Source organism: Cucumis melo, chromosome 8, assembly GCF_025177605.1.
Source record: "Cucumis melo cultivar AY chromosome 8, USDA_Cmelo_AY_1.0, whole genome shotgun sequence".
Taxonomy (NCBI): domain Eukaryota; kingdom Viridiplantae; phylum Streptophyta; class Magnoliopsida; order Cucurbitales; family Cucurbitaceae; genus Cucumis; species Cucumis melo.
The window spans coordinates 26,373,036-26,398,339 of NC_066864.1; the positions used below are offsets into that span (position 1 = coordinate 26,373,036).

The window sequence follows — 25,304 nt, forward strand, 5'->3', positions numbered from 1 at the left end:
TTTGTAGTTATCGACTTGAAAAGGAGAAAAGAATTTAGGTTCTTGTAGTTTGAAATGGAAGAAGTTAAGCTTTTGTATGAGTAAAATACGACATTCTTAAGTTTGTACAGCAACTATACTTAAAAATTATTTTGATTGATAAGAAATGAAAGATAGGTCGTTTTATGAAGCTTCTTTTAGCATGTTAATGATGGAGATATATCACATTTTAATTGTGTAGGGGAGGATGCCATGTTGTGAAATATGTGATCAAATGTAATCTTAAGTTGGGCATTATCAAGCAATCTCATGTCTTGTTTGGCATGAGTCAAGTTTAATCATGGCTAAAATTTTGCTTCCCCTTATCTAGAGAGTGGATTCCAATATATCATATCTTACTCAAATATCAAATATAGTTAAATTTTATTTATTTAGATTTTCTTTTTCTTATAATTGATTTTTTTTATATGATTTATAAAACTTAAAGTTCATGAAACTTTACAAACCATGATAGCCAATTAAAACAAAGTTTAACAGTTAAAAATTAAATAATTTTTTAGGTGACATATGTTACATAAAGGTTATACTAAAATAACGGTAAATTCACAAACCAAATAATTATAACAATCCAAGGGGTTTATAATTCATCCAAATTCTGACCTAATTTCAAAATAACTTTACACTTTTCCAAGTTAGTAATTCATCTAATGAGCCCACCACCATACTTAATCCCATTACATTATTATAATTTTTTTTTTTTTAAATAGCCACCATGGAGTTCCATAACAACGTAATAAATAGATCAAGATTTATGCGTACAACTTGTAAAAGTGATATAATTTGAACAATTTATAGAAAAATATCAATTTAAACATTAACTACCATAATCACATTGATTTCATCTTATTTAGTGTATCTGTAGCTTATAATTTATATCAACTAATTAAACTTTTAAAAATCTTACAAATAAATTAATTTATAATTGTTTGATGGTCGATAATGAAATTTAGATTCGTAAAGTTACCATGTCATAAATATAGGTCTGAACAGAGTCTTTTGGACTCGATTTGGAGTACAAAATTCATTTAACCTTTTATTTTGTCTTTTCCACATTTCACAATTTCATTTCTATTTTATCTCTACTACTCTCCTTTGATTCCCAAAAATTATAAATATGTTACAGCTTTCTAGATAACTATTAGACTCTTTGTTATCATTACCATAAATTTATTTACGAATTTAGATGTTTAATTAATTAATTAATTATAGATTCTCATACATTGATTTTTTTCTTCAAACAACCACAATAAAAGATGTAGAATAACACAAAAGTTTTATGATTTAAATCAATTTTACCCTTAAAAAAAGGTTACTGTCTAGAGAAAAAAAAAGGTCTAAATCAATGTGTGAAAGGAAAAAAAAAATGTCACTAAGGAATATATATATATATATGGTGTCGTTAGTTTGAAAGCCACCTGTCAAGAAGTTGGATTTGTGGTGGGTGTAAGACTGAATGAACGGTGGATCTAAGATAGCAATTTAATCGGAGGGTGAGAAGACGTTTAGACAAAAAAGATAACAAACAATAATAATATTAATAATAGAAAGAAAGTAATTATTTATTATTATATTGCCAAATTACGCGTTTTCGTTTTTTTCTTTTTTTAGAATTTAATTCGAAAGGAAAGAGGCAAAAAGGGCATAAAAACGACGCGTTTGGATCGGATTGGATTTATTGTCGTCGGCGCGGCGTGGAAGCCATTTGGCGCCAACTACATCTCACTTATTTTTACTATTTTAATTCCTTTTTTATTTCAACAAAATTAGCGTAACGTGGGTCGGGTCCCACCTATCTCTCCACTTTTGGGCATACGTGGATATTTCATATTTCTTCCTTTTTTTTAAAAAAAATATTCGTTTTTACATAAAATGTTTTTTTTTTATAATAATTTTGTCATTTATCATACATTTTAAAAGGAAAAAAAGAAACTATGATGTCATTTTTTAATCTAAAATTTAATCAAATTTAGTATATGTTTTATAATTGATTAAGCAGATAATAGAAAGAACATTTTTAATGATATTTGGAGTGGTAGATTGATTATTCGGGGAATATGAACACATAATCCTCCACCAGATACTCAATATGTTAATTATGTTTGGTTGATGTGGTCTGTTTTTATTCTTTCTTTTTTTTTCTCTTTTCAAATAATTAAAATAACCATAATTTACTATGTCTAAGTTTAATTCCATCGTTAAAATTGACTTTTTATTTTAGCTAATAATTCTTTTTTTTTGTTAATTTCTTACTTGCTATTAATGTATATATTCTTTGTAATTAAGAATATATTATCTTATATTATCTTATACTATTTGTTGCCTTATTTACCACATAGGTCTTTGTATTTATCTCCCTTTTTCCTTGATGTAATAAGGCACAATATTATATTCAATAAAATACAGCACATGGTATCAGAGCTTTTAACCTAGGTTATTGTTCAACCGCCGCGGCCACCCATCTGATGCCCGCGTTTCTTCGTGCACTTTCCGATCTCCGAAGTCGCGTTCCCTGTCGTCATTTCTCCATTCTGAGCCTCATCAAGACGAAGACAGATCCATCCTTCGTGCACCAGTCTGTTCGCACGTGCGAGACCTCCTCCGTCCAAGCTTAGCCGCAGCACACCTCGATCTCCGACCTCAGCTCTCTGTTCTTCGATCTCCGTGAAACCCAGCCACAGCCGACCTCCAATCTCGTTTTTCAGTACGCGTTTCTTCGATCTCCGTCCGCAGCATGCTCTGATCTCCGACCTCCGATCTTAGCTCCCTGTTCTTCGATCTCCGTGAAACCCAGCTAGGCTGAACTCCATTCTCAATTCTCTGTTTGGCCCCATTGCTCATCGCCACCGTGATTTCTATTCGACCCTGCTGTTCATCGTTGTCGCTCTCTAAGTTTTAGTTTTTTTATGCAGATCTGCTCAATCTTCTGCCGTTATCAGAAGTTTTCCTCTAAATTTGTGTTTGTGCTTTGATTATTCGATATCTGACTTGTTTCTTATTGTGAGTAGATGGAGAAAAGTGAAATTGCTCGCCCAATTAGCACGATTCTTGATGACTCTATACATGGGCAAATCAAATGAAAACTTTTTTAATTGGCCAAAAATTATGGCGTATTATCACCAGCGATATTACCAAACCAACCAAACAAGACAAGGAAGATGATAGCAAATTTATCGAACGCCTCAAAGAATGGGACATAAAAAATCATCAGATTATCACCTGGCTCAGTAACACATCAATCCCAGCTATCCATACACAATTTGATGCTTTTGAAAATGCTAAGGAGTTATGAGATTTTTTGTCTACAAGATTTAAGTCTGTCGGATTAGCTCATTACTATCAGTTCCACAATAGCCTTGTTAATCTTAATCAAGAAGTTGGTCAATCAGTTAATGAGTATCTAGTCGTGCTTCAACCTATTTTGACTCAACTTGATCAAGCTAAAATCAGTAAAGATCATCTTCGTCTTATAAAAATCCTTATGGGACTCCGTCCAGAATATGAATATGTTAGGGCTGCCTTATTACACCGCAGTCTCTTGCCCTCATTGGATGTTGCTATCCAATAAATATTATTTGAAGAAAAACGTCTTGGCATCAATCTCTTTAAACATTATGATGTTGTTCTTGCCGACACTTATTCACCATTTGGAGCATCAAGCACATTTTGTAAGAATTGTAAGCTCACTGGTCATAAATTTATTGATTGTTCTAAAATAGAATGCAGGTATCGCCATAAGCCAGGTCATATTCTGAACAATTGTTCCATAAAACCACCTCGACCTTGAAGCTATTCTACAAGAGTAAAGAACTTTACTAAACTCGGTACCTCCTCCGTTGTTGCTGCTGCTTCAGATAATTCCACTACCCCCATTTTCAGATAAGTGATCTTCAAAGTTTGTTAAATCTGTTAATTTCATCATCTTCCTTTGCACTTGTCGTCTCACCAGGTAATCGATGGCTTCTTAACTATGCATGTTGCAATCATATGACATCTAATTATTCTCTTATGAACACTCTTAGTCCTGCTAAATCTTTACCTTCCATTTATGCTGCTGATGGCAATTGTATGAACATCACTCACATTGGCACCATTAATAACCCTAGTTTGAATCTTCCTTATACTTACTGTGTCCCAAACTTAACCTTTAATCTAGTATCTGTTGGTCAATTATGCGACCTTGGCTTAACCGTTTTTTTTTTCTCTCAATGGTTGTCAGGTTCAGGATCCGCGGACGAGACAAACGATTGGAACGGGTCATAAAGTGAGAAGATTTTTTGAGCTCCTATCACTTCAGGTTCCTCCTCCTTCATCCATCTCTGCTCCTGTCATTGACTCTAATACATATCAGTGGCATCTTCGTCTTGGTCATGCTTCTCCTGAAAAACTGCGACATTTAATTTCTATTAACAATTTAAATAATATTACCAAGTTTGTCCCTTTTAATTGTTTAAATTGCAAACTTGCTAAGCAACCTACTTTGTCTTTCTCTACATCTACTTCTATATGTGATAAGCCTTTTGATTTAATCCATTCTGACATTTGGGGTCATGCCCTTACTACCAATGTCCATGGTTATCACTATTATGTTTTATTCATTGATGATTTCTCTCGATTTACATGGATTTATTTTCTCAAACACCGCTCTGAATTATCTCGCACTTATATTGAGTTTGCTAATATGATTCACACCCAATTCTCTTGTTCTATCAAAACCCTTCGCACTGACAATGCCTTGGAATATAAAAACTCCACTCTTCTATCTTTCCTCTACCAACAGAGCACTCTTGTTCAGCGCCCATGCCCCCACACTTCACAATAAAATGGGTGTGCTGAGTGCAAACATCGCCACATTCTTGATTCAGTACGTGTCCTCCTTCTGTCTATCTCATGCTCTGAAAAATTTTGGGGTGAAGCAGCTCTTACATCCGTCTATACTATCAATTGTCTTCCTCCTCCGTTCTTCAAAACATCTCTCCATTCGAAAGACTATATGGTACTCCTCCCAACTATTCTAACCTTAAAGTCTTTGGTTGTGCTTGCTTTGTTCTCTGCATCCTCATGAACACACTAAACTTGAACCACGTGCCCACTTCTATTATTTTCTTGGCTATGACACAGAACATATATAAAGGTTTTCGTTGTTGGGATCCTCTTTCCAATAGATTTCGTATATCTCGCCATGTCACATTTTAGGAGCACACTATGTTCTCTCGCTTGTCCTTCTTCCACTCCTCCTTCTCTAGTCCTCAATCTTTCTTCACTGATACATCGTTGACCTTTTTCCTCTCTCTGAGTCCATTCCTGATAATGAGTTTGCTCAATCTGCACCTACTTCTGCAACCTCGGACCAGTCGTCCGTCTTGGATGATAGTCCTGAACCTACTCCAGACACCTCTCCTCGTCGTTCTACTTAGGTAAAGGAACCTCTCATTCATCTCCAAGATTATCACTATTTTTCTACTATTGTTTCCCTTGTTGAACCTACCTCTTATCGAGAGGAAAATACTAACCCTTTATGAAAGAAAGCGATGAATGATGAATTACAGGCTCTTGAAAAGACACACACTTGGGACTATGTTGACTTACCTTCTGGTAAAAGACCCATTGACTGCAAGTGGATCTACAAAATTAAGACTCACTCTGGTGGTACTATTGAGCGTTATAAGGCTCTTCTTGTAGTAAAAGGGTATTCCCAAGAATATGGTATTGACTATGAAGAAACATTTGCTCCCGTGGCTCGGATGACGTCTGTTCGTAGTTTATTAGTTGTTGCTGCTGCCAAGAAGTGGCCTCTTCTTCAGATGTATGTAAAAAATGTTTTCCTTAATGGGACTCTTTCTGAAGAAGTCTATATGAAGCCACCTCCTGGTACTTCTTCTCCTCCTCACAAGGTGTGCCTCCTGCGTCGCTCATTATATGGTCTCAAACAAGCTCCACGAGCTTGGTTTGCCATATTTAGTTCTACCATCACTCAACTTGGCTTTACTTCTAGTCCTCATGACACTGCACTCTTTACTCGCCACACATCCCAGGGTATTGTTCTTCTTCTTTTCTATGTTGATGACATGATTATCACTAGTAATTATCCACAGGCCATATTTGATCTCCAACATTACCTTGGTCAACATTTTGAAATGAAAGACCTCTCAATTACTTTCTTGGCCTTGAAGTCTCTCGACGCTCAGACTGGTATTTATTGTCTCAAGCTAAATATACCTTTGATCTTTTAGCTCGCTCGGGAATCACTGACTCTAACACAGCTTCGACACCTTTAGATCCCAATGTTCATTTGACCCCTTATGATGATGTTCCTCTTAAAGATGTCAGTTTGTATCAGTGACTCGCCCAGACATTGCATATGTTGTTCATATTGTTAGTCAATTTATGGTTGCTCCTCGAACCATCCATTTTACTGCCATGTTATGTATTCTTCGCTATATCAAAGAAACTTTGGGGCATGGACTTCAGTTTTCTTCTCAATCCTCTCTCCTATTATCTGACTACTTTGATGCAGATTGGGCTGGGGACCCACTGATCGGCGTTCTACAGCAGGTTACTGTTTCTACTTAGGCGATTCTCTCATTTCTTGGTGTAGTAAGGAACAAAGTGTCGTCTCTTATTCTAGTACTGAATCAGAATATCGTGCTTTTGCTGATGCTACCGCTAAACACTTATGGCTTCGTTGGCTCCTTGCTGATATGGGTGTTCCCCAGCAGGGTCCCACTCTCCTTCATTGTGATAATTGTAGTGCCATCCAAATTGTCCACAATGATGTTTTCCATGAGCATACAAATTAGCACATCGAGAATGACTGTCACTTCATTCGTCATCATTTCTTGAGCAACACACTTCTTTTGCAACTTGTTTCCACCACTGAGCAACCAGCAGATATCTTCATCAAAGTTTTACCATCTACTCGCTTCAATCAGTTACTTACCAAACTCAAGCTGACAGCTACTCTACCACCTTGAGTTTAAGGGAGGGTATTAATGTATATATTGATCTTTTGTAAGAATATGTTATCTTATACTATTTGTTGCTTTATTTACCATATAGGTCTTTGTATTTATCTCCCTTTTTCCTTGATGTAATAACACACAATATTATATTCAATAAAATACGGCACACTTGCTAATTTTAAATTTAATATTTGGCTTTTAATATTTTTAATTGTGTTAATATATATACTGATATAATTGCTCAAAATTCATTATTGTCATTGTAAAGAAAGGAGAATATTAGAACCTCTTGCCTTTTTCTTTTTCTTGGAATGTATAAACTTTATATCAATTTGAATTATACACTAATTTCGGCTTCTTTTTTTTTTTTTTTTATAATTTTGATTCTTCTGCTCTTATATTATTTTCTTGAAGGAAAGAATTAATGGATAGGATTTTATAAATATTTGTAAAGTGACTATTTTTTCTTAATTAGTGACAAGTTGTTAATATCATTATTTGGTCTCTTAGTCATACTTTTGTCAATTTAGTCCTTCATTTGATGGTGAATGTTAAATTTTGTCCAAAATAATTTATAAAGAATCATACTTTTATCTATAAACATAAATTTAGAAGAGAAAGAAGAAGTCATTCTATAAGAATAAAATTAAAAACTTTTACCAAATTCTTAGAAACAAATTAAAAGAAAGTTTATAGATTTGTAGTGTATTTGAAAATGATTCTAAGATTATTAAAATTATTTTTGTTCATATTTAAAATCACAAAAAAACACATCTTTAATTACTCTAAATTACTTTAATATTCAACTTTACATTTTTAAATGTAATTTTCATAACATTGCTATAGAAAAGTACAAAAGTAATCTTTTTAAAAATTAGCAAAACATCACAATCTATGTCTTATAACAAGACAGATGCAATCCATTACAAATAAATACAGTGATATTTTATTGTATTTGGTTCAATTTTAGATGTATTTAAAAATAATTGGAAAAGTTTAAAATTTAGGATTTAAGGTTTAGTATTTAGGGTTTAGGGTTTAGGTGTAAATAGATTTAGAATAAGTGTAAAATAAAAGAAATAAAGTCTAACTCTTTCCTAACAACATTTTGATTAAATAAGAAGGTTATTTAAATGTTAGTTATGTGATCACATAGATCACTTGCTTTAATTAATGAAGAGAAGTAGCCATTGATTGAATAAAGACTAAGCCATCTTTGGATTATATTTAAATCCAACAAATTTTATGCTTAATTATCTTATTTGATCTTAGTCTATAATTTCCTTATGTGTATGTAATTTTTGTCACTTTGTATCAAATTAATTACTAGAGGAAATGGATTTGAATGTTTAAGGGACAAATTAGACAAAACCATCAAAGTCTAATACTAAATTTGTATTTAACCCAAATTTTAATTCACATCTAAAAACTGATATTAAAATCATCTAAAAGAAAAGAAAAAAAAACAATTTGTTTTTTTCTCTTTTATATTGTTCAGTTTTGAAGTAAAATTCTTTTAATTCGTAATAGCGTGTGAGTAAGAGTTTGACACGAGAAAAAAGGACATTTAATTTTAGTATTATTATAGTAACCGTTGAACTGCTTCTTGTGATAGATGTCTTTAGCCACCGAATGCATTAGAGTAAGAGTATCAATGATACTTGCTAAATTTGTCATAATTGTTTTTAATGACCATATAATACGTACTATCCGCAATAAATCATTATTAACAATAAGTTGTCATCCCTGTCGAGTAGTGATTAATCTTAAATTTAGTTTATTGAAATTAGTTTTTATCAAATAATGATAATAATTTCCATAAAATTGCAAAAGGATGAACTAGCATCGAGGATTTAAGATTTATTAAAACTACGACATAGAGTAAAATTTATTGGATAATAGAAAATATAAAAACTAAAATTAAAAAAAGATTTAAATATAAGGACCAATGCCATATTTTACTCTTATTGTTGTTATTGTTATCGTCGTTGATATCAATTCAAGCCCTAGATTTTAGCACTCTTATGAATTTATACCTTAAACTAATAATTGTATCAATTCAAATCCTGAACTTTGGAATTTTATCAAATTAAATCCCAAATTAATAGTTATATCAAATTAGTCATTGAAGTACTTTTATAAGTATACAATTTAAACTTTGGACCTTTGTAATTGTATTACTTTAAACTTTATGATTAAGAGTCACATAAGAACAAGAAAAATCCAAAGAAGAAGACGTGAGAAAAAATGATAGACATATTTTATTTTAATACACTTACAAAAATTGATCGATGATTTAAATCGATATACTTATAAAACTTCAGGATATAATTTGATATAACAATTAGTTACATTTAGTGTTTAACTTGAAAAAACTTAAGTTCTGATATTACAATAAGTTTAGGTTTAAATTATTACAATCCAAGATTGAAATGGAATATTAGTATTATCATTATTATTAATTTCTTGATGGAATGAGTAAGTTTTCTTAAAATGGTTGGCACCAACCAAGCATGTCACGTTTCAATCATCCTATCAATTTTGGAACAAACATCATATTCAACACTACTTTCTTTATTTCTCATAACTCATCAAATAATTCTCTAGAGGTGAAAAGTACTCTTTTTGGTCTTTCTAGCTCCCATTATGTTTTCTATTTTAATGAAAATTTTGTTTTAATCCATAAAATTTCAAATGCTATTTGGATCAATCACCGATTATAATATATATTACTTTAAACTTTGTTATATTTGTTAATATTTTAGTTTATTTTATTATAAAATTGTTATAAATCAAAAAATTTTAGTGGGAATAAATAATAAATTTATTCTTTTAAAAATAATTTTAAAATAATTAGAGGCTGATATAGATTTAAAAAAAATTATCAAGAAATTACATTACATTTCATTTTCATTATGGATGCTTTGAGTATTTAGAATGAAGACACTGAAAGAAGGAGCTGTGGTCATTTTGTATTCTTTTGACATCGTCTTTAAATTTTAATTTTCTCCAACCAAGGTTTTAATGGTGTCTATAACTCTTTAAATTTTCATTTTTCTCTATCGATTTTATCTCTAATGAGTTCTTGATTTATTGACTTTATGTTAAAATTAATGAGCCTATTGAAAAATTGGAAGTTTAATATCATATTATACACAAAATTGAATTTTATATCTAATAAACTCGTTAATAATTTTTTTAAGAAAAATGGCTCAATTTAAGACATGGGTCGATTAGATACGAAATTGAAATTTTAATAACCTATTTGATAAGAAATAAGAAGTCTAGTGTTTAATTTTTATATTAACTATTTAAAATACATTTAGAATTGTTCAACAATTTCTTTATCTCTTTTTTTTTTTTTTAAATTACTTATTTTTAGAATCAAACATTACAAAAACTTCAAACAAAATCTTCCTCTCCATTAAGTTATCAAAGAAATGAGTGCATAGAGCGCATTAACTTCGTCTCCGATGATGATTTTTCTTTCTTAAACGAAACGGAATTGAATTTCTTTTTTAGTACAACACCACAACGTATGGAAAATTGAATCTCTAACTTTAAAAAATGGAAGTTATACTAATACTATCGTGTCAAACTCATCGGAGTAGAGGTCGAATACAATTGGAAGAGACAAAACTCAAGTTTCATATGCATTTTTAAGTGGTAACTTTTAATCAAAGCTAGCCAAATTTCTAAGCCACTTCCCTATAGTGTTGGTTCCAACTTCAAGCAATGGTAAAAGCCCAACAAAAATATTGAAGATATAAAATTGAATTATTTAAATCTATTTATAAAACTTTTAATGAATAATTGGATTGGTATCAATTGTTTAATAGATAGATAAAACAATATTGAATTAAAATTGGGTAGTTGCAAATGTAGCAATTATATTCAAAATAATTAAGTATATAGCAACATTTTGAAAAAATTGCAAATATAGCAAAATTTGTCAAAATCTATCAATGATAGAAGTCTATCACAGATAGAGCATGTAGCAAATGTTGGTCTATCACTAATAAACCATAAGAGTCTATCAACGATAGAAGTCTATCACCGATAGATTTGCTATATTTATAATTTGTTTAAAATGTTGCTACATAGTTAATAATCATTCTAACAATTGTTATCCTTTTTAATTACTCAATTAAAATATTGTCATAGCTATGTGTGCATATATCCAATTCACAGTAAATTGGTAGAAGAGTAGACATTATTACTTACTATTTATTACTTACAACTAATTTCAATAGGTAAGTTTTCGTCGGTTCGATTTATTTAATATTAAATAAATATTATTACTTACTATTTATTATTTATATTATATAATAATATTTATTATTTATGTATATCTATATACGTATTAATGTATGTATACAGGTTCAAATGTGTTCAGTCGGTTTCAAGTAATAAGAGGTTTGATTTTGGTCAGTTTTTGAAACCTTTTAATTAAGCCGACCACGGATCGTATTTTTAATGAAGCCGACCATTGAGTATTGGTTCAGTTGATTTCGATTATTCGGATCGATTTCTCAAGTGTCGAAGTTTACCTCTAGTAAATAGATGGTTATTATAATCTTATATAACCCTTACTCCAAACATTTTCTAAAAATATTACGAAACTAAACATTTTTAACTTTATTTATTTATTTTGAAAATTTAGAAACTAAAATTTAATAAAAAGTTTCAAGGAAAAAACGTGAATCAAAATTTCAAAATGGATTGTTTTAAAGAACAACAATAAAATGTTTATTCTTTCTAACTTTAGCTTATGATATATTTTTAGCATTTAATACTTTATTCTCTGTGCTTTTAGTTTTCTAACAATATAACTTTTTATTTAAAACCATTTATATGGAAAAAGAATTTATATTATTTCATAATAATAGTTTTCAGTCATTTAGGTTTAAATTGCTATAATTTGTACCCGTCGAAATCTAAATTAATTAAAATTTATAAACTAAGTTGTTACAAATTAAATTATAATTTAAAAATTAAATTATCGACAAAAAGTGATATTTAACTATAAATTTGAACTCTAATATATTAGAAATAGAAATCCTTACACACAAACTAAAGAAAATTTAGTGAATATCAATTTAGTTTTTTTTTTAAAAAAAAAAACTTAATTTCTTTGAATTTTATCTCTTCAAAATCCATTAAAAGGACTTTTAGATGTAAGAGGGAGACCCAAAGCTATGAAATATTTTCTATGTGATATATACTTCTCCAAATTTATAGTTTTTTCTTTTTTAATTTACTAATGGAATGTGTCAATTTCCTTTAAATGGTTTCGCCACCAACCCAATTCCACATCACATTTCAATCATCCTATCAATTCTAAATAAACCTCAAATATTCAATAACTAATCTTTTAAAAGACTCAGTAAGAGTTAGATAACCACTTTTACAAGTGAGAAAACGATAATAACGAGTAATACTTAGATACAACCTAAACTAATGTTTATTCTTTTTTATAAAAAAAAAATATATTTAATAATCGTTTAAATAAGAAATTTTGGAACCAATCACAAATTGCCTCGTCATTTACTAAAATAATTGTATTTGGGATTAACTAAGAATTGACATGTCTCCCAAATTAAATTTAAAGACAAATTGGACAATTCTAACAATGTCACGTATCTTTATTATGACAATTGGATCAAATTAATTATTTTGGTTTAATTAAATATTATTTATTTGTCTAAAATTCAATTGAGCCAAAAAAAAATAAGCTTAATTTAGCCAAAAAAAAATAAGATTCAAGCTTTCTTCAAAGTCTTCAACTTCAAGAACACCCTCGAAGATTGAAGCTTCTTCGAAGATACAAGCTTTCTTCCAAGACTCCAACTTCAAAAACATCAACTTTGGTTCCTCAAATCAAGCGTAAGCATACACCTGAGAGAGAATCAGATGATCAAATTCTAGAGATCGAACCACATCGCATCGAATCAACATAAATACAACATCAACACAAGCTCAACTCCATGAATCAAATTTCTTCGAAAATCTCGTGTGAACAATAATAATTATTAAAAAATTAACTACCACATTTCAATTTATAATTGAGTGCAATCAATCTCCACTTCAACAAGTTACTGATGAGCGATAACTACTTTTTCAAAAATGAAAATTTAACAAGTCAACAAATTATTTTGTAAGTGATAATTTATTTATGGAAGTTTATATTTTAAATCAATCTAATTATTAATTTAAACATTTAACTAATGCAACCCTAAAGATTAGAGTATGAAACTCATACTTGAGCATTGTTAGTGGGTGAGTTATAAATTTTAGCCCAGATTGTTTGGAGAAAGTTAGAGTTTAGTCCCTCTCATTTTAAATGTTAGAATTCGTAAATGAGTTTATACCATAGAAATGTTTATGAAGATTTTATTAACATATGGAAACTACAATCTAACTATAAATCACAAAAACTAAATTCTAACTAGAAATCACAAATAATGGTAAACTTACCATTTAACTTAAATATATAAAGTCAACCACTTCCTCTCCTTGTCAAATATATGGGTCCATGACAATTGATAATTTGAGTCGCTTTAGAAATAAATTGGAAAGTTGGAATGCAAACCAACTTTTAAGGTTGCATTTGAAAATATTGCAAAAAAATATTTAAACAATAAGAATAACAGCAATCACAGTTCATTCGCGTGCATATACATTTTCAAATGTTCTGTCAATCGCTCAAAATAACTTTGAAGTGTATTAATAATTTTTTTTTTTTTTTTTTTTGCAAAAACATTGGATAACTAAAAGAGAGAGACCTCACAGCTTGAGGTCGAAGCAAACACAAAACACCAAAACAAGAAACTACAAAAACCCAAACAACTTTAAGTAAAAGATCGAACGGAAAATTGGTTGGAGTCCCCAAGAGAAGCCTTAAAACCATTTAGAGCAACAAATAATAAAATATCAATTGAACAACCTAAATAATCACTTAGGGAGGATGCAAGATAGCACTATATGCATACAAATTACTTTCATGCTAAATACCATAAATAACACCACACAAAGTAAGAATGTTTTATGCTGTTTTATTAAGCAATATATTATCTATTAAAAAAAGAAGTTTAATAGGAAAAAAGTTCTAATTTTTCTCTTTCTTAGGTAATGAAAAAAAGGAAATTGTAAAAAATGGTAAATTTAACAAAATATTTATAAAATATAGCAAAATTTTATATTCTATTGATAATAGAAATTAATATACTTCTATTGGTGATATTTATAAACAGTAATACAAATTTATCGATTTCTATCATTGATAGAATTATTCTGCTATATTTTGTAAATATTTTAATTTATTTTTATATTTGAAAATGTTTCGAGAAGAAAATATATTTAATTTTAGATATTTAAGGGAATTCAACATTATTTTGTTTATTAAATAATAAATTGAAACTAGTAAAGTTTGTTAGAATAAATACTTTAAATCTATATAACAGATTAATTTACGATCATTTATGCTAAATTGTCAATAATAAGTTACATACCAGATTTCATCTCCTTTAATCGATGATGGCTATAAAATGACTATTGTCTTTCTCAACCAAAACCTGAATTCCCTTTGTGAGATCTTTCTCTTGATGGGATGCAAGAAAGACTAAGTGTTTATGTTTTGGTATGTTGGGGACCATAGTCCTAAGTTTCTTTATATACTAGTTCAATTAGGATCCCATTAAATTCTAATCAATCTAGAAATAAACTTCTACTCATTTAGTTCATATTCAATTAGGTAGATCACATACTAGGCCTAATTAAATAAAATAACCAAATGTGATAAATTATTAATTTACATACATAGCTCACACTTTAATTATGTGTATTATTGAAATACATCTAACAAACTTCACTACTCTTTTCCTTCATCTCATTTGGACACTTTTTAATACAAAATATATCTTTTAAAAAAGGGAAATTGCATCAAGTGACAAAAAAATTTAGAAAAATGCAACTGGTAGTACCTTTTTTTGCATATTGCAAATATGACAAATATGACAACTAATTAAATATATAAGAGAGCTATCAAAAGATTGTCCACTTTTAAATTTGTTACTTTTGTAATTTAGAAAATATAATGACATGGATCTTTTATCATAACTTTTTTTGCTATTTTTGTAAACATCCCTTTAACAAATAGTAACGGTCAATCATTATTGAATTATGTTTTGTGTCGTGACTTAGACACTGTTCTTAGTTTTTGGAAGTGGCTATTTTATAGCAAAATATTCTCCTAATTACAAATAATCCCATTGTAAAATCAACAATGAATGAATTGAAATGAAGATCTAAAAGGCAATAAAGCTCTCCAAAGTATGCTATATGATGAGAAATATTATGAGTGTGGTTTGATGCATGTGATTTTATTGCTTTTCCATCTACCAATACACAAATATGTCATGTTTGTATATTCATATTCTCTCAAATTATAGCTTTAGACCCTTCACAACGTTTCAAAAATTACTCTTAAAGTAGAAATTTTATTGAATTCTACTCAAGAATAGTAACAATGTGTTGACAACTTTCCTTTTTATTAGGCCACTTCACATCATTTGGGTTTTATTTTCTCTTATGGTTTTCTATTACATGGGGAAAATATTTAGAAGATGAACTTGATCCAATTCAATAGTCAGGTCGGTATCAATCCAATTCAGACACAAAATTTTCTTGAATGCTTGGACTCAGTGTAGAATTATAGTATTCATCTGGACTTAGAACACTTTTTCTCTCACAAAAATTTCATGAAGTGCTTTTATTTAAGCACCGTTATTTTTCTTTGAAATCTTAAACCTTCTGTTAATTAGTTGTTAGTTGTGCTTTGTAAAAATCTCCTTTACTAGAAGAAAAATGAAGTGAAATGCTCGATTATTCCTACTGAATAAAATTGTAATTGAAATAGCTTTTTACATTGATATTTTTTTTATATCAAAGTCAAAATTTTAGCATTAAATACATTCCTTTAAAGTTTATCTTCCAAAGGGACCATCATTGTCCCATGAAATTTAATAAAAATAACCATATGGAGATGAAAAATGAATTATAAATTTCTACTTACATTCCCTCCTCCAACCTCATTTCTTGACTAAGTTTAGTTTAGAAATAACTGCAGCTGCCTGATCACTCCCCAACAAGAAATAAGGGTGCCTCAGTGCAGCAGAAGCCGATAAACGCCCCCTTCTCTCTGTAACAAGCTTCGTTACGAGATCCCACCCTCTCCCTGAGTCGAGATCGAGTATTGTTAAATCGGGCTTTGTTCTTGTTTTCTCCCTCCATTTATTCAAATCATATCCGTAGTTCTTAATTTCCATATTGAAATTCTTCAACCCAGCACTACTCCTCAAGTTTGGTACTGCCATTTGCATAAGCACGATGCCAGCAGAATACATGTCGAACAAATCAGGGTTGTTCAGCTGCAATAGCACAACAGTCCCAAAAAAGTAATTTTAGTGTTTAAGCTCGAGGCATGATAAAGTGTAAATAGTCTGTTGGGGCTTAAGCACACTGCAGTATGTACAAAAAGAAAAACACAACCGAAAGCATAGTTGAAGCGAAAATATGAAGGAAAAAAAAAAGATCCCTAAACACAAGATATTTTGCATTAGGCTTAGTAAATTGGATCTTTCTAAAAGTTAATAAAGGAAAAACCCTACTTATTACCATTTTATAAAAATAATAAAAAAGCCCCTAGGCTCGGGCACCTTGAGGCTTCACAAGACGTGCACCTTTTTTGTGAGCCGTGCCTTTCAGGGCGAGGCGCCAAACTTGAGCCTTGACCCTCACACCTGAGATGGCTTCTTAAAACACTCTTTCAAGAACAGTTACCAAATTAGAAATACATGGAGAATATGCAAAGGAAGTCAACAGCAGCCTTTTAACAGCATGGATCATTTTATAGATGAAAATGCTAAAACTCAAACTGAACTTTGCTTCAAAATTTCAAATAGACAAAAAAAAATTAATTTCTATAGATGAAAATGCTATAACTCAAACTGAACTTTGCTTCAAAATTTCAAATAGACAAAAAAATTTAATAAGCATCAGAATCCCAAACTTTCTGCTTCAAGAAAATATCCATGAGCTTACCTGCCAGAGTATAGGAGAAAGGAGTGCTGCAATGGGAGCTGGAGGAGGGCTAGGTGTTTCTTCAGGCATCACGTAAAGTTCAGGGGGACAATAATCAGGATCCAGCAAAGCACGATTCGGTACATAGTTCTTCCCAATTCGGAGGTCGGTGGCTGCCCCGAAATCTATGATCTTTATCTGACCTTTCTTGGTTACTACTAAGTTTGCTGGCTTTACATCCCTGTGAACAATGCCTGTATCATGAATCTTCTTCAATGATGTAATGATTTGTCGCAGTATTTGTTTGATAATCAATGCATTTCTTTCAACTGAGTTCATGCCTCGTAAGACACGCCCGAACATTACAGATTCCAAATTTACGGGGAAGCTTCTATCTTTCATGTAATCCCCAAGAGTCTGATCTCCCTGCATATTTAGTCATATTTCACCATGCTTTAGATTAAACGTAATGGTTTTGAAAGCTACCTCCAACTTGTTTCTTAATTATAAAGTTTAAGTTCAGATTAATTGCGAATTACTTCTAGTTCAATAACTAAAACTTTTACGTTTTACCTCTAGTATCTGGTCCCAGAACTCTAACTTAAAATAGCGAGGGGGAATTTTACATTCAACTCTTTACCTATACAATGAATTTTAAAATTTTAGGGGACTAAATTAAAAAGAAATCTTTAAAGTTGGTTTCAATGTTTCCGAATATATATTTGGTAGAAAATTTAGGAACTAAATCCTAATTTAAATAATAGTTGAAAAAATGTTTGATAATAATATTTATGGTTACCAACTAAATGCCACGTTGAATCACAACTATTGTTAAATAATTATGAACATATTGTACGTTATGAACTTTGAATAATTATATTTTACAATATCACTAAATTTACAAAAATATAATATATGCATTGAGTTATAAAATGAAATCCCGTATTTAACAATTCTTTTATTATTCTTTAAAGTTTATTTCCTTGTTTTAAAATTTCAATTTCAAATACAAATGTTTCTTTTAAGCGAGGTGAAAACCACGGAAAAAAACTGGGAGAAAACAAATATAAATTTATGAAATAAAAAACAAAATCGCAATCAAACAAAGCCTAAATTTTTACAAAAGGGAGATCTCAAGTTCAAAAACTTACAATGTCACTACTCTCTCCAATTCATATACTTAAGTTATTATTCAAGATTAATATCCCAAAGTGCACATTATTGGATAATAATACAGCAAATGATTAAGTTGTTCAACAAAATGATTTCAACGTACCTCAAATTTCCAAACGAGCCATTTTCCTCCGGCAGAGAATTGCCTGCTTGCTCTATCAGCTACAAAACTACCAAGAAAGTCAGCACACGTTTCAGGTGCTGCTCTTGAAAGTCTGTAGTTAAACCACACTTCATATTCCCCTAACTCTTCAGCTCCTTTAACTCCCAACTTAATCTGCAACGCACACAGTAAAACAACTGCATCTTCATTTGTTCTTTTCATATCTAAAAGATGTTTGAAAGTGTTCAAAAGTACATCTGCTATGCTCGAAGGCACTTCTCCCTAGAAATGTTAACATAAAGAGTGTTTCCAGAGATTCAAAGGAACTTAAAGCATTGTGAGAAAGCACCCTTAGAGTTCTTTTGGTAAAATAATGACAGAAAACTATCCATAAGTATTTTCAAGAGTATCAAACCAAATATTTAATCCATAAGTATAATAGAACCTGTTATGGGTCATTTTGACCCAAGAGCAATAGAGTTCAAAAGAGCAGGACATTAGGGGAAAGGAGGTGCAAGACAGGCCAGCGAGTTGAGGGAGTAAGAGACCAAGGGAAGGGAGGAAGTTGAGCCAAATGACCCATTGCCCATCTCCTTCTGCCTTGTCCACTTCTTGTGGCCAAGGTCTTAGCCCCTACAGCCAGCCCGAGTTAGCATTCCTATGTCCCTTCCAGATTAGGAACCTAAGTCCACTCCTACATAAATAGGAAGTTATAGGCATCACCAAAAGTAGGTTCTTCCCACTTCTAGCTTGCTCTGACCTTTTGTTAATTATTCACTTAAGTATTGAAGATTTTGCGGTAGGCACCACCAATGGCTTTCTCTTTTTTTTCTGTTTTGCAAGTCATCTTTCTTCTCCCAAATTGCAAATTTTCCGTCGAATGCATGTGAAGGTCAGGTGAGTCTTGTTGTCAATATTTTTCCACGAACATAACCCATATAGAACTAGAATAGTATAAGTGATACAATTTAAGAAGTATTCAAGATACTTAGAACCTCTTAAGAGCGATCACACTTAAGCCTTAACTCACTAAACAATTGCTTAGTGCACTCTTACCTACTCACCTTACTTATAAGTTATACCAAATGCCTCCCAAAAAAACTCCTTAAATAATTAGTAATAAACCCTTAATACCTTAATAATATGTTAAATCCAAGGTGGCTACCTACCTAGGAATTAATTTTCCCACAAGTTTCCTTGACACCCAAATATTGTAGAGTCGGGTGGATTGTCCTGTGAGATTATTCGAGGTGTGCGTAAACTAGCCCGAACACTCCGGATATAAAAGAATTGTTAAAAAAATACACTGAACTTTGTGTCTTTTGTTTTAAAAGTACCTACGTACTTGGGAAATTGTAACATTACCTTGAGCTTTCATAAAGGTATCAACACTATTCTAGAGTGAAATCTTTTGAAATTTTGGATGGCAATTGGAATTTGGAATAGTAGGGGTGACCCAGAACAAAAATTTGGATCGTCACACCAATCTAGGTTATAGTTTTTCCTAAAATTATAAAGCATTTCCATTCCAAGGTAGTTTTCAAACATTTATGGAAAGTCGAACGCAAACATAGGAGTAATTATAAGGGAAAAGTTCAAAGTAAACATTTGGGTGCAAGTAAATTAAGTAGGTGATCACCATATATTGAATTCATTTTCTATAAGTCCTTTCCTTTTTTACATCATACAGTCTTAATATTAGGAATCCTGTGGATGCACTATGTTATTGAGTACTTTTAACTAAGCAGCTTAAATTAAACTACTTTTGCTGAAATCTCTTAAACACACCGTTAAAGAAATTTGAAACAGCCGTAACAATCCATTGCATTGAGAGTTACCTTTTTAAGAATCACCTTCTCCTTCCCATCCAAGGCTCTGCTCGTTCGTTCTTCATTCTTCACATTCTTCGGAAGAAAAGCACCCGCATAAACAACTCCAAACGAACCCTCTCCCAATTTCCCCCCAATCACAAAGTCAGAGCTCTTCAAGCTTCTTCTTCCCAACAAACTATCCAGCCCCAGCTGCAGAGGAGCCAGAAGATACGCATCAATGGCACCAACGAGAACCCCAGGTCGAGCAGTGAGATAAACCCAAATGAACCCAGCAAAAACAACGAAACCCCATTTCTGCAAATCGCTCAATCCCCCTGAGAATCGTTGAAATTGAACATACCCAGATTGAAAAACCGGAAGTTGATCAACTTTAAGAGGGCCATCCAGGTTATCGAGTAGATTATCGGAGATATCTCCGAAGAAGGACGCTCGACACTTACCCGCCAGCGGCTTGGGCGTGAAAGTTCCAGGCAAGAGAGGGACTTGGGTTTGGAGAGTGGGCTTGAGAGGAGAGAGGCGGGTTTGTTGGAGGGAAATTGCAAATGGGAAGATCAAAGAAGCCATGGTGAAGGTATGGAGTAAATGGGTATCGAGTTTGGAGGTTGTTGGGCAACATCTTCTTACAGAGTGCGAGTATGGTGTGGGGCAGTGGCTGGCTGGACTGAGGCCGCGTGTCTATATCAAGGTTTATCCTTTTGAGTTCCAAACTTTTGAGCGTTGAGATTTGGGTAAGTAGGTCCGTTTGGGGGTTCCTTCTTTCCTCTTTTTGCTTCTCTTGTTCTTCTCTATACTATTATCAAACTGATTTTGTGTTTGGGTAGCTGCATTATACCAATCAAATGAAACGAAATGGCTAAAGCCATTATTGGAAGCTAATGAGGGAGAGCTGCTGGAGGATGAATCTTAAATAGTTTCCCGTGGGATGGAACTAGTTTGGGTTATTCACAACTGAAATGAGGTACTATACATCCCTAACACATTGAGTCCACGTTCAAATCCGTAAACAAAAGTTACTAGAGTGATTGAATCAGACTCAATTTAAGTCATCAAACTTTTCAAATATGAGGGTTTTGACTTGTCAAATATATATTTATTTATTTATTTGTCGTTGAGACTCTATCTTGTTGTATTTATTTTTGTAAAGTCCTTATAAAAGATAACAAAGTTACACGTAGTTAGCCATCTTTTTTAGTCATCGAGATGGATTGTTGTATGGTCATTAAGAAAAGAGAATAAATTACAACGGATTCTCTTGATTCAAACATAAAACCTTAGTTTATATATATATTAATTTTTATCAACCAACTTAGTTTTAAATTTGTTTTCTCCCTGACTCAAAACCGACTCAAAATTATTTATATTCTCATATTTTTCGACCCAAAACCGCAAACTGGAATTGCTTCACCGGAACCAATAAGCAATTCTTGTCAATTCAAGTGAAGTTTTTTCAATTTTTCCTTGCAATCCTACTTTATGGTACTTTATTAACTATACATCACTCTAAAATAGTCATATTTAGTTCAAGTAGATATAATAACAGATTTTAGACAATGTTTTCTAAGTCTAATGGGAATGAATCAATGGTAAATTTAAAAGTGAGTTCCATGTGATTACATTTGAGGTTGTTTACTCATGTTATGGATTTGTACTAACACATTGAGCCCACATCCAAATCCGTAAACATAAGTTTTAATCTAATCGACGAGCAAAGGACGATTAGATCGATTGCCTTAAAAAATTACGTTGTACCTTTACCGCTATGGTTATGGTTATAATAAACATTATTGTTACTCTTTTAGATTAAAAAAGAACTATGAATCTTGACACGTGTACGATTACCATTATTGTTGATGTTATAGTTTGGCCCTCAAAAGGTTAAGGTAACCATAACTATAGCGGTAAATTTGATAAAATTCATAGTTTTAGGTAAACACGATCAAAGCAATTTGATTACAATTACAATTACAATTGCAGTCCATTACCATTAGTTTATTGATGAAATTTCATTACAATTACACCAACTTTCATTACGAATTTATTGACCTAAGAGTTTATGTAACGATTCAACTCTTTATACTAAGTTGAGGTCATTGCTATTTAAAGGAAAATAAAATTTCTTTTATTAAATTGAAAGGTAAAATAAATGTTCATGATCAAAACGTCAAATACTCATTTAAAATCATAATAAATAAATAAATAGAATTAAATTTCAAAATAACAAAATCCTAGTTCGGGCCCTATATAGTTTCAAAGAGTAATAATGAAAGTACAAGAAATACTAAAATCATAATGGCGGAAGTAAAACATTCCCTATGGCATATCACGGTCACTTCTTGTCATTCGCCAGATTTCCTATACTCTTACCTCTACCTCTGCTTGAAAAATTAAACATAAAAGAGTGAGTATAAAACTATACTCAGTAAGGGACCTACTACTAGTCCCACTAGATAGTTAACTTCCTATTAGAGTCTTGTAAAGTGGTACCTTTAGCTGGCACGTTCCCGAACACGTGCAATCTGTAATCCCATAGGAACATCTCTGGTCTTTGGTGAACTCAAAGGAACACTTAGAACAAAACTAGTCTTCGGTGAACACAAGGAACACCTAGGTCAAACTGATCTTTAGTGAATCTCGAAAGAAACACTAAGACAATCGGGTTGTGAGTGACCCCGTCGAGTCACTCGTAACATATCATCTCATAATGGACTGGTGATCCGTCGAACTACATAATCATAAAAGGTAGTGATCCCGAGGGACACCCATGTAGGTATGACTCTAATATATAAAGTTAACGGTACGACCTAACCATAGCATGTAGCATAATATAACATCATAAACATGGCATGAATATTAACCATAACATTCTTAATCATGAGATTTATAATTCATGCATATCATCAACATCAACAATCATCGTCAACAGAACTCAGTCAGAACTAACCGTGAACATAAGTATAGACTAGTCATGACTACCAATTATCAAAGATCATAAACACATTATGCATGTTGGCTACGTTAATGCATAATGGACAAAGTTACATGCAAGTTCATACTTCAATTTGAGTAAGAGAATCTTTTACTTGAAGATTAGCTTAAATCAAAATTAATCCTGACGGCAAGGTCAACTTCTCAAGGAAAAATCCTAAACAGGAAGGATAAATATTAAGATGATAACTTAATTTGCAGTTAATTTATGATCCAAAAATCTAGTTAATTCAACTTACCCAAAGTTGAGATCGAGTCCAAATTATCCTGGTTGGGAAAAATTCCACAACTTAGCTTCCAATTAAAATCTAACCAATTTAGTCAAAAATCCAAAATTAAATTAATTATAGTCTAAAAATCAATCTTTCTTGGCCATTAACCAAAACTCAATCCACTTACCCAAAACTTACCTAAAAATAGGTGAAAAATGCCCAAAATAAACTTGGTGGCTCAAAATGGCTTGGCTAGGGGGAAATTGGCTAGGCGGCTCAGGTGAAGAAAGGAAATCGGCTAGGTAGGCGGCTTGCACACGTAGGGGCACTCGGGTACGGATGCGCACGACTTGAAGAGAAGCGGCTCGACGACTAGGGTGCGGGTAATGACAGCTCGAGTGAAGGTGCGGCTACGACCTTAGTTTATATATATTAAAAAACCTTAGTTTATATATATATTAATTTTTATCAACCAACTTAGTTTTTAATTTGTTTTCTCCCTGACTCAAAACCGACTCAAAATTATTTATATTCTCATATTTTTCGACCCGAAACCGCAAACTGGAATTGCTTCACCCAAACCAATAAGCAGTTCTTGTCGATTCAAGTGAAGTTTTTTCAATTTTTCCTTGCAATCCTACTTTATGGTACTTTATTAACTATACATCACTCTAAAGTAGTCCTATTTAGTTCAAGTAGATATAATAACAGATTTTAGACAATGTTTTCTAAGTCTGATGGGAAAGAATCAATGGTAAATTTGTGATTACATTTGAGGTTGTTTACTCATGTTATGAATTTGTACTAACACATTGAGCCCACATCCAAATTCATAAACAAAAGTTTTAATCTAATCGACGAGCAAAGGACGATTAGATCGATTGCCTTAAAAAATTACGTTGTACCTTTACCCCTATGGTTATGGTTATGATTACCATTATTGTTACTCTTTTAGATTAAAAAAGAACTATGAATCTTGGCACGTGTACGATTACCATTATTGTTGATGTTATAGTTTGGCCCTCAAAAGGTTAAGGTAACCATAACTATAGCGGTAAATTTGATAAAATTCATAGTTTTAGGTAAACACGATCAAAGCAATTTGATTACAATTACAATTGCAGTCCATTACCATTAATTTATTGATGAAATTTCATTACGATTACACCAACTTTCATTACGAATTTATTGACCTAAGGGTTTATGTAACGATTCAACTATTTATACTAAGTTGAGGTCATTACTATTTAAAGGAAAATAAAATTTCTTTTATTAAATTGAAAGGTAAAACAAATGTTCATGATCAAAACGTCAAATACTCATTTAAAATCATAATAAATAAATAAATAAATAGAATTAAATTTTAAAATAACAAAATCCTAGTTTGGGCTCTATATAGTTTCAAAGAGTAGTAATGAAAGTACAAGAAATACTAAAATCATAATGGCGGAAGTAAAACGTTCCCTATGACATGTCATGGTCACTTCTTACTTGAAGATTAGCTTAAATCCTAGTTTGGGCTCTGCATGTTTACTAGTAGTAGGTCCTTACTGAGTATAGACTAGTCATGACTACCAATTATCATAGATCATAAACACATTATGCATGTTTACATGCAAGTTCATACTTCAATTCGAAGGTCTAGTAAGAGAATCTTTTACTTGAAGATTAGCTTAAATCAAAATTAATCCTGACAGCAAGGTCAACTTCTCAAGGAAAAATCCTAAACAGTAAGGATAAATACTAAGATGATAACTTAATTTGCAGTTAATTTAGGATCCAAAAATCTGGTTAATTCAACCTATCTAAAGTTGAGATCGAGTCCAAATTATCCTTGGTTGGGAAAATTTTCACAACTTAGCTTCCAATTAAAATCTAACCAATTTAGTCAAAAATCCAAAATTAAATTAATTATAGTCTA

At 31.6% G+C, this 25,304-nt stretch overlaps 1 protein-coding gene across 1 annotated transcript; it reads right to left on the reverse strand.

Annotated features, from left to right (window-relative positions):
- Nucleotides 1-15,900: 15,900 nt before the first annotated feature.
- On the reverse strand, nt 15,901-21,051 carry LOC103501471 (serine/threonine-protein kinase STN8, chloroplastic). The gene is made up of 4 exons (XM_008465047.3): nt 20,193-21,051; nt 18,355-18,528; nt 17,100-17,504; nt 15,901-16,426 (listed from the first exon to the last, which is right to left on the reverse strand). Exons 1-4 carry the CDS (start codon nt 20,748-20,750, stop codon nt 16,088-16,090), a joined length of 1,476 nt encoding a protein of 491 aa, XP_008463269.1. The 5' UTR covers nt 20,751-21,051; the 3' UTR covers nt 15,901-16,087.
- Between the last annotated feature and the right edge of the window lie 4,253 nt (nt 21,052-25,304).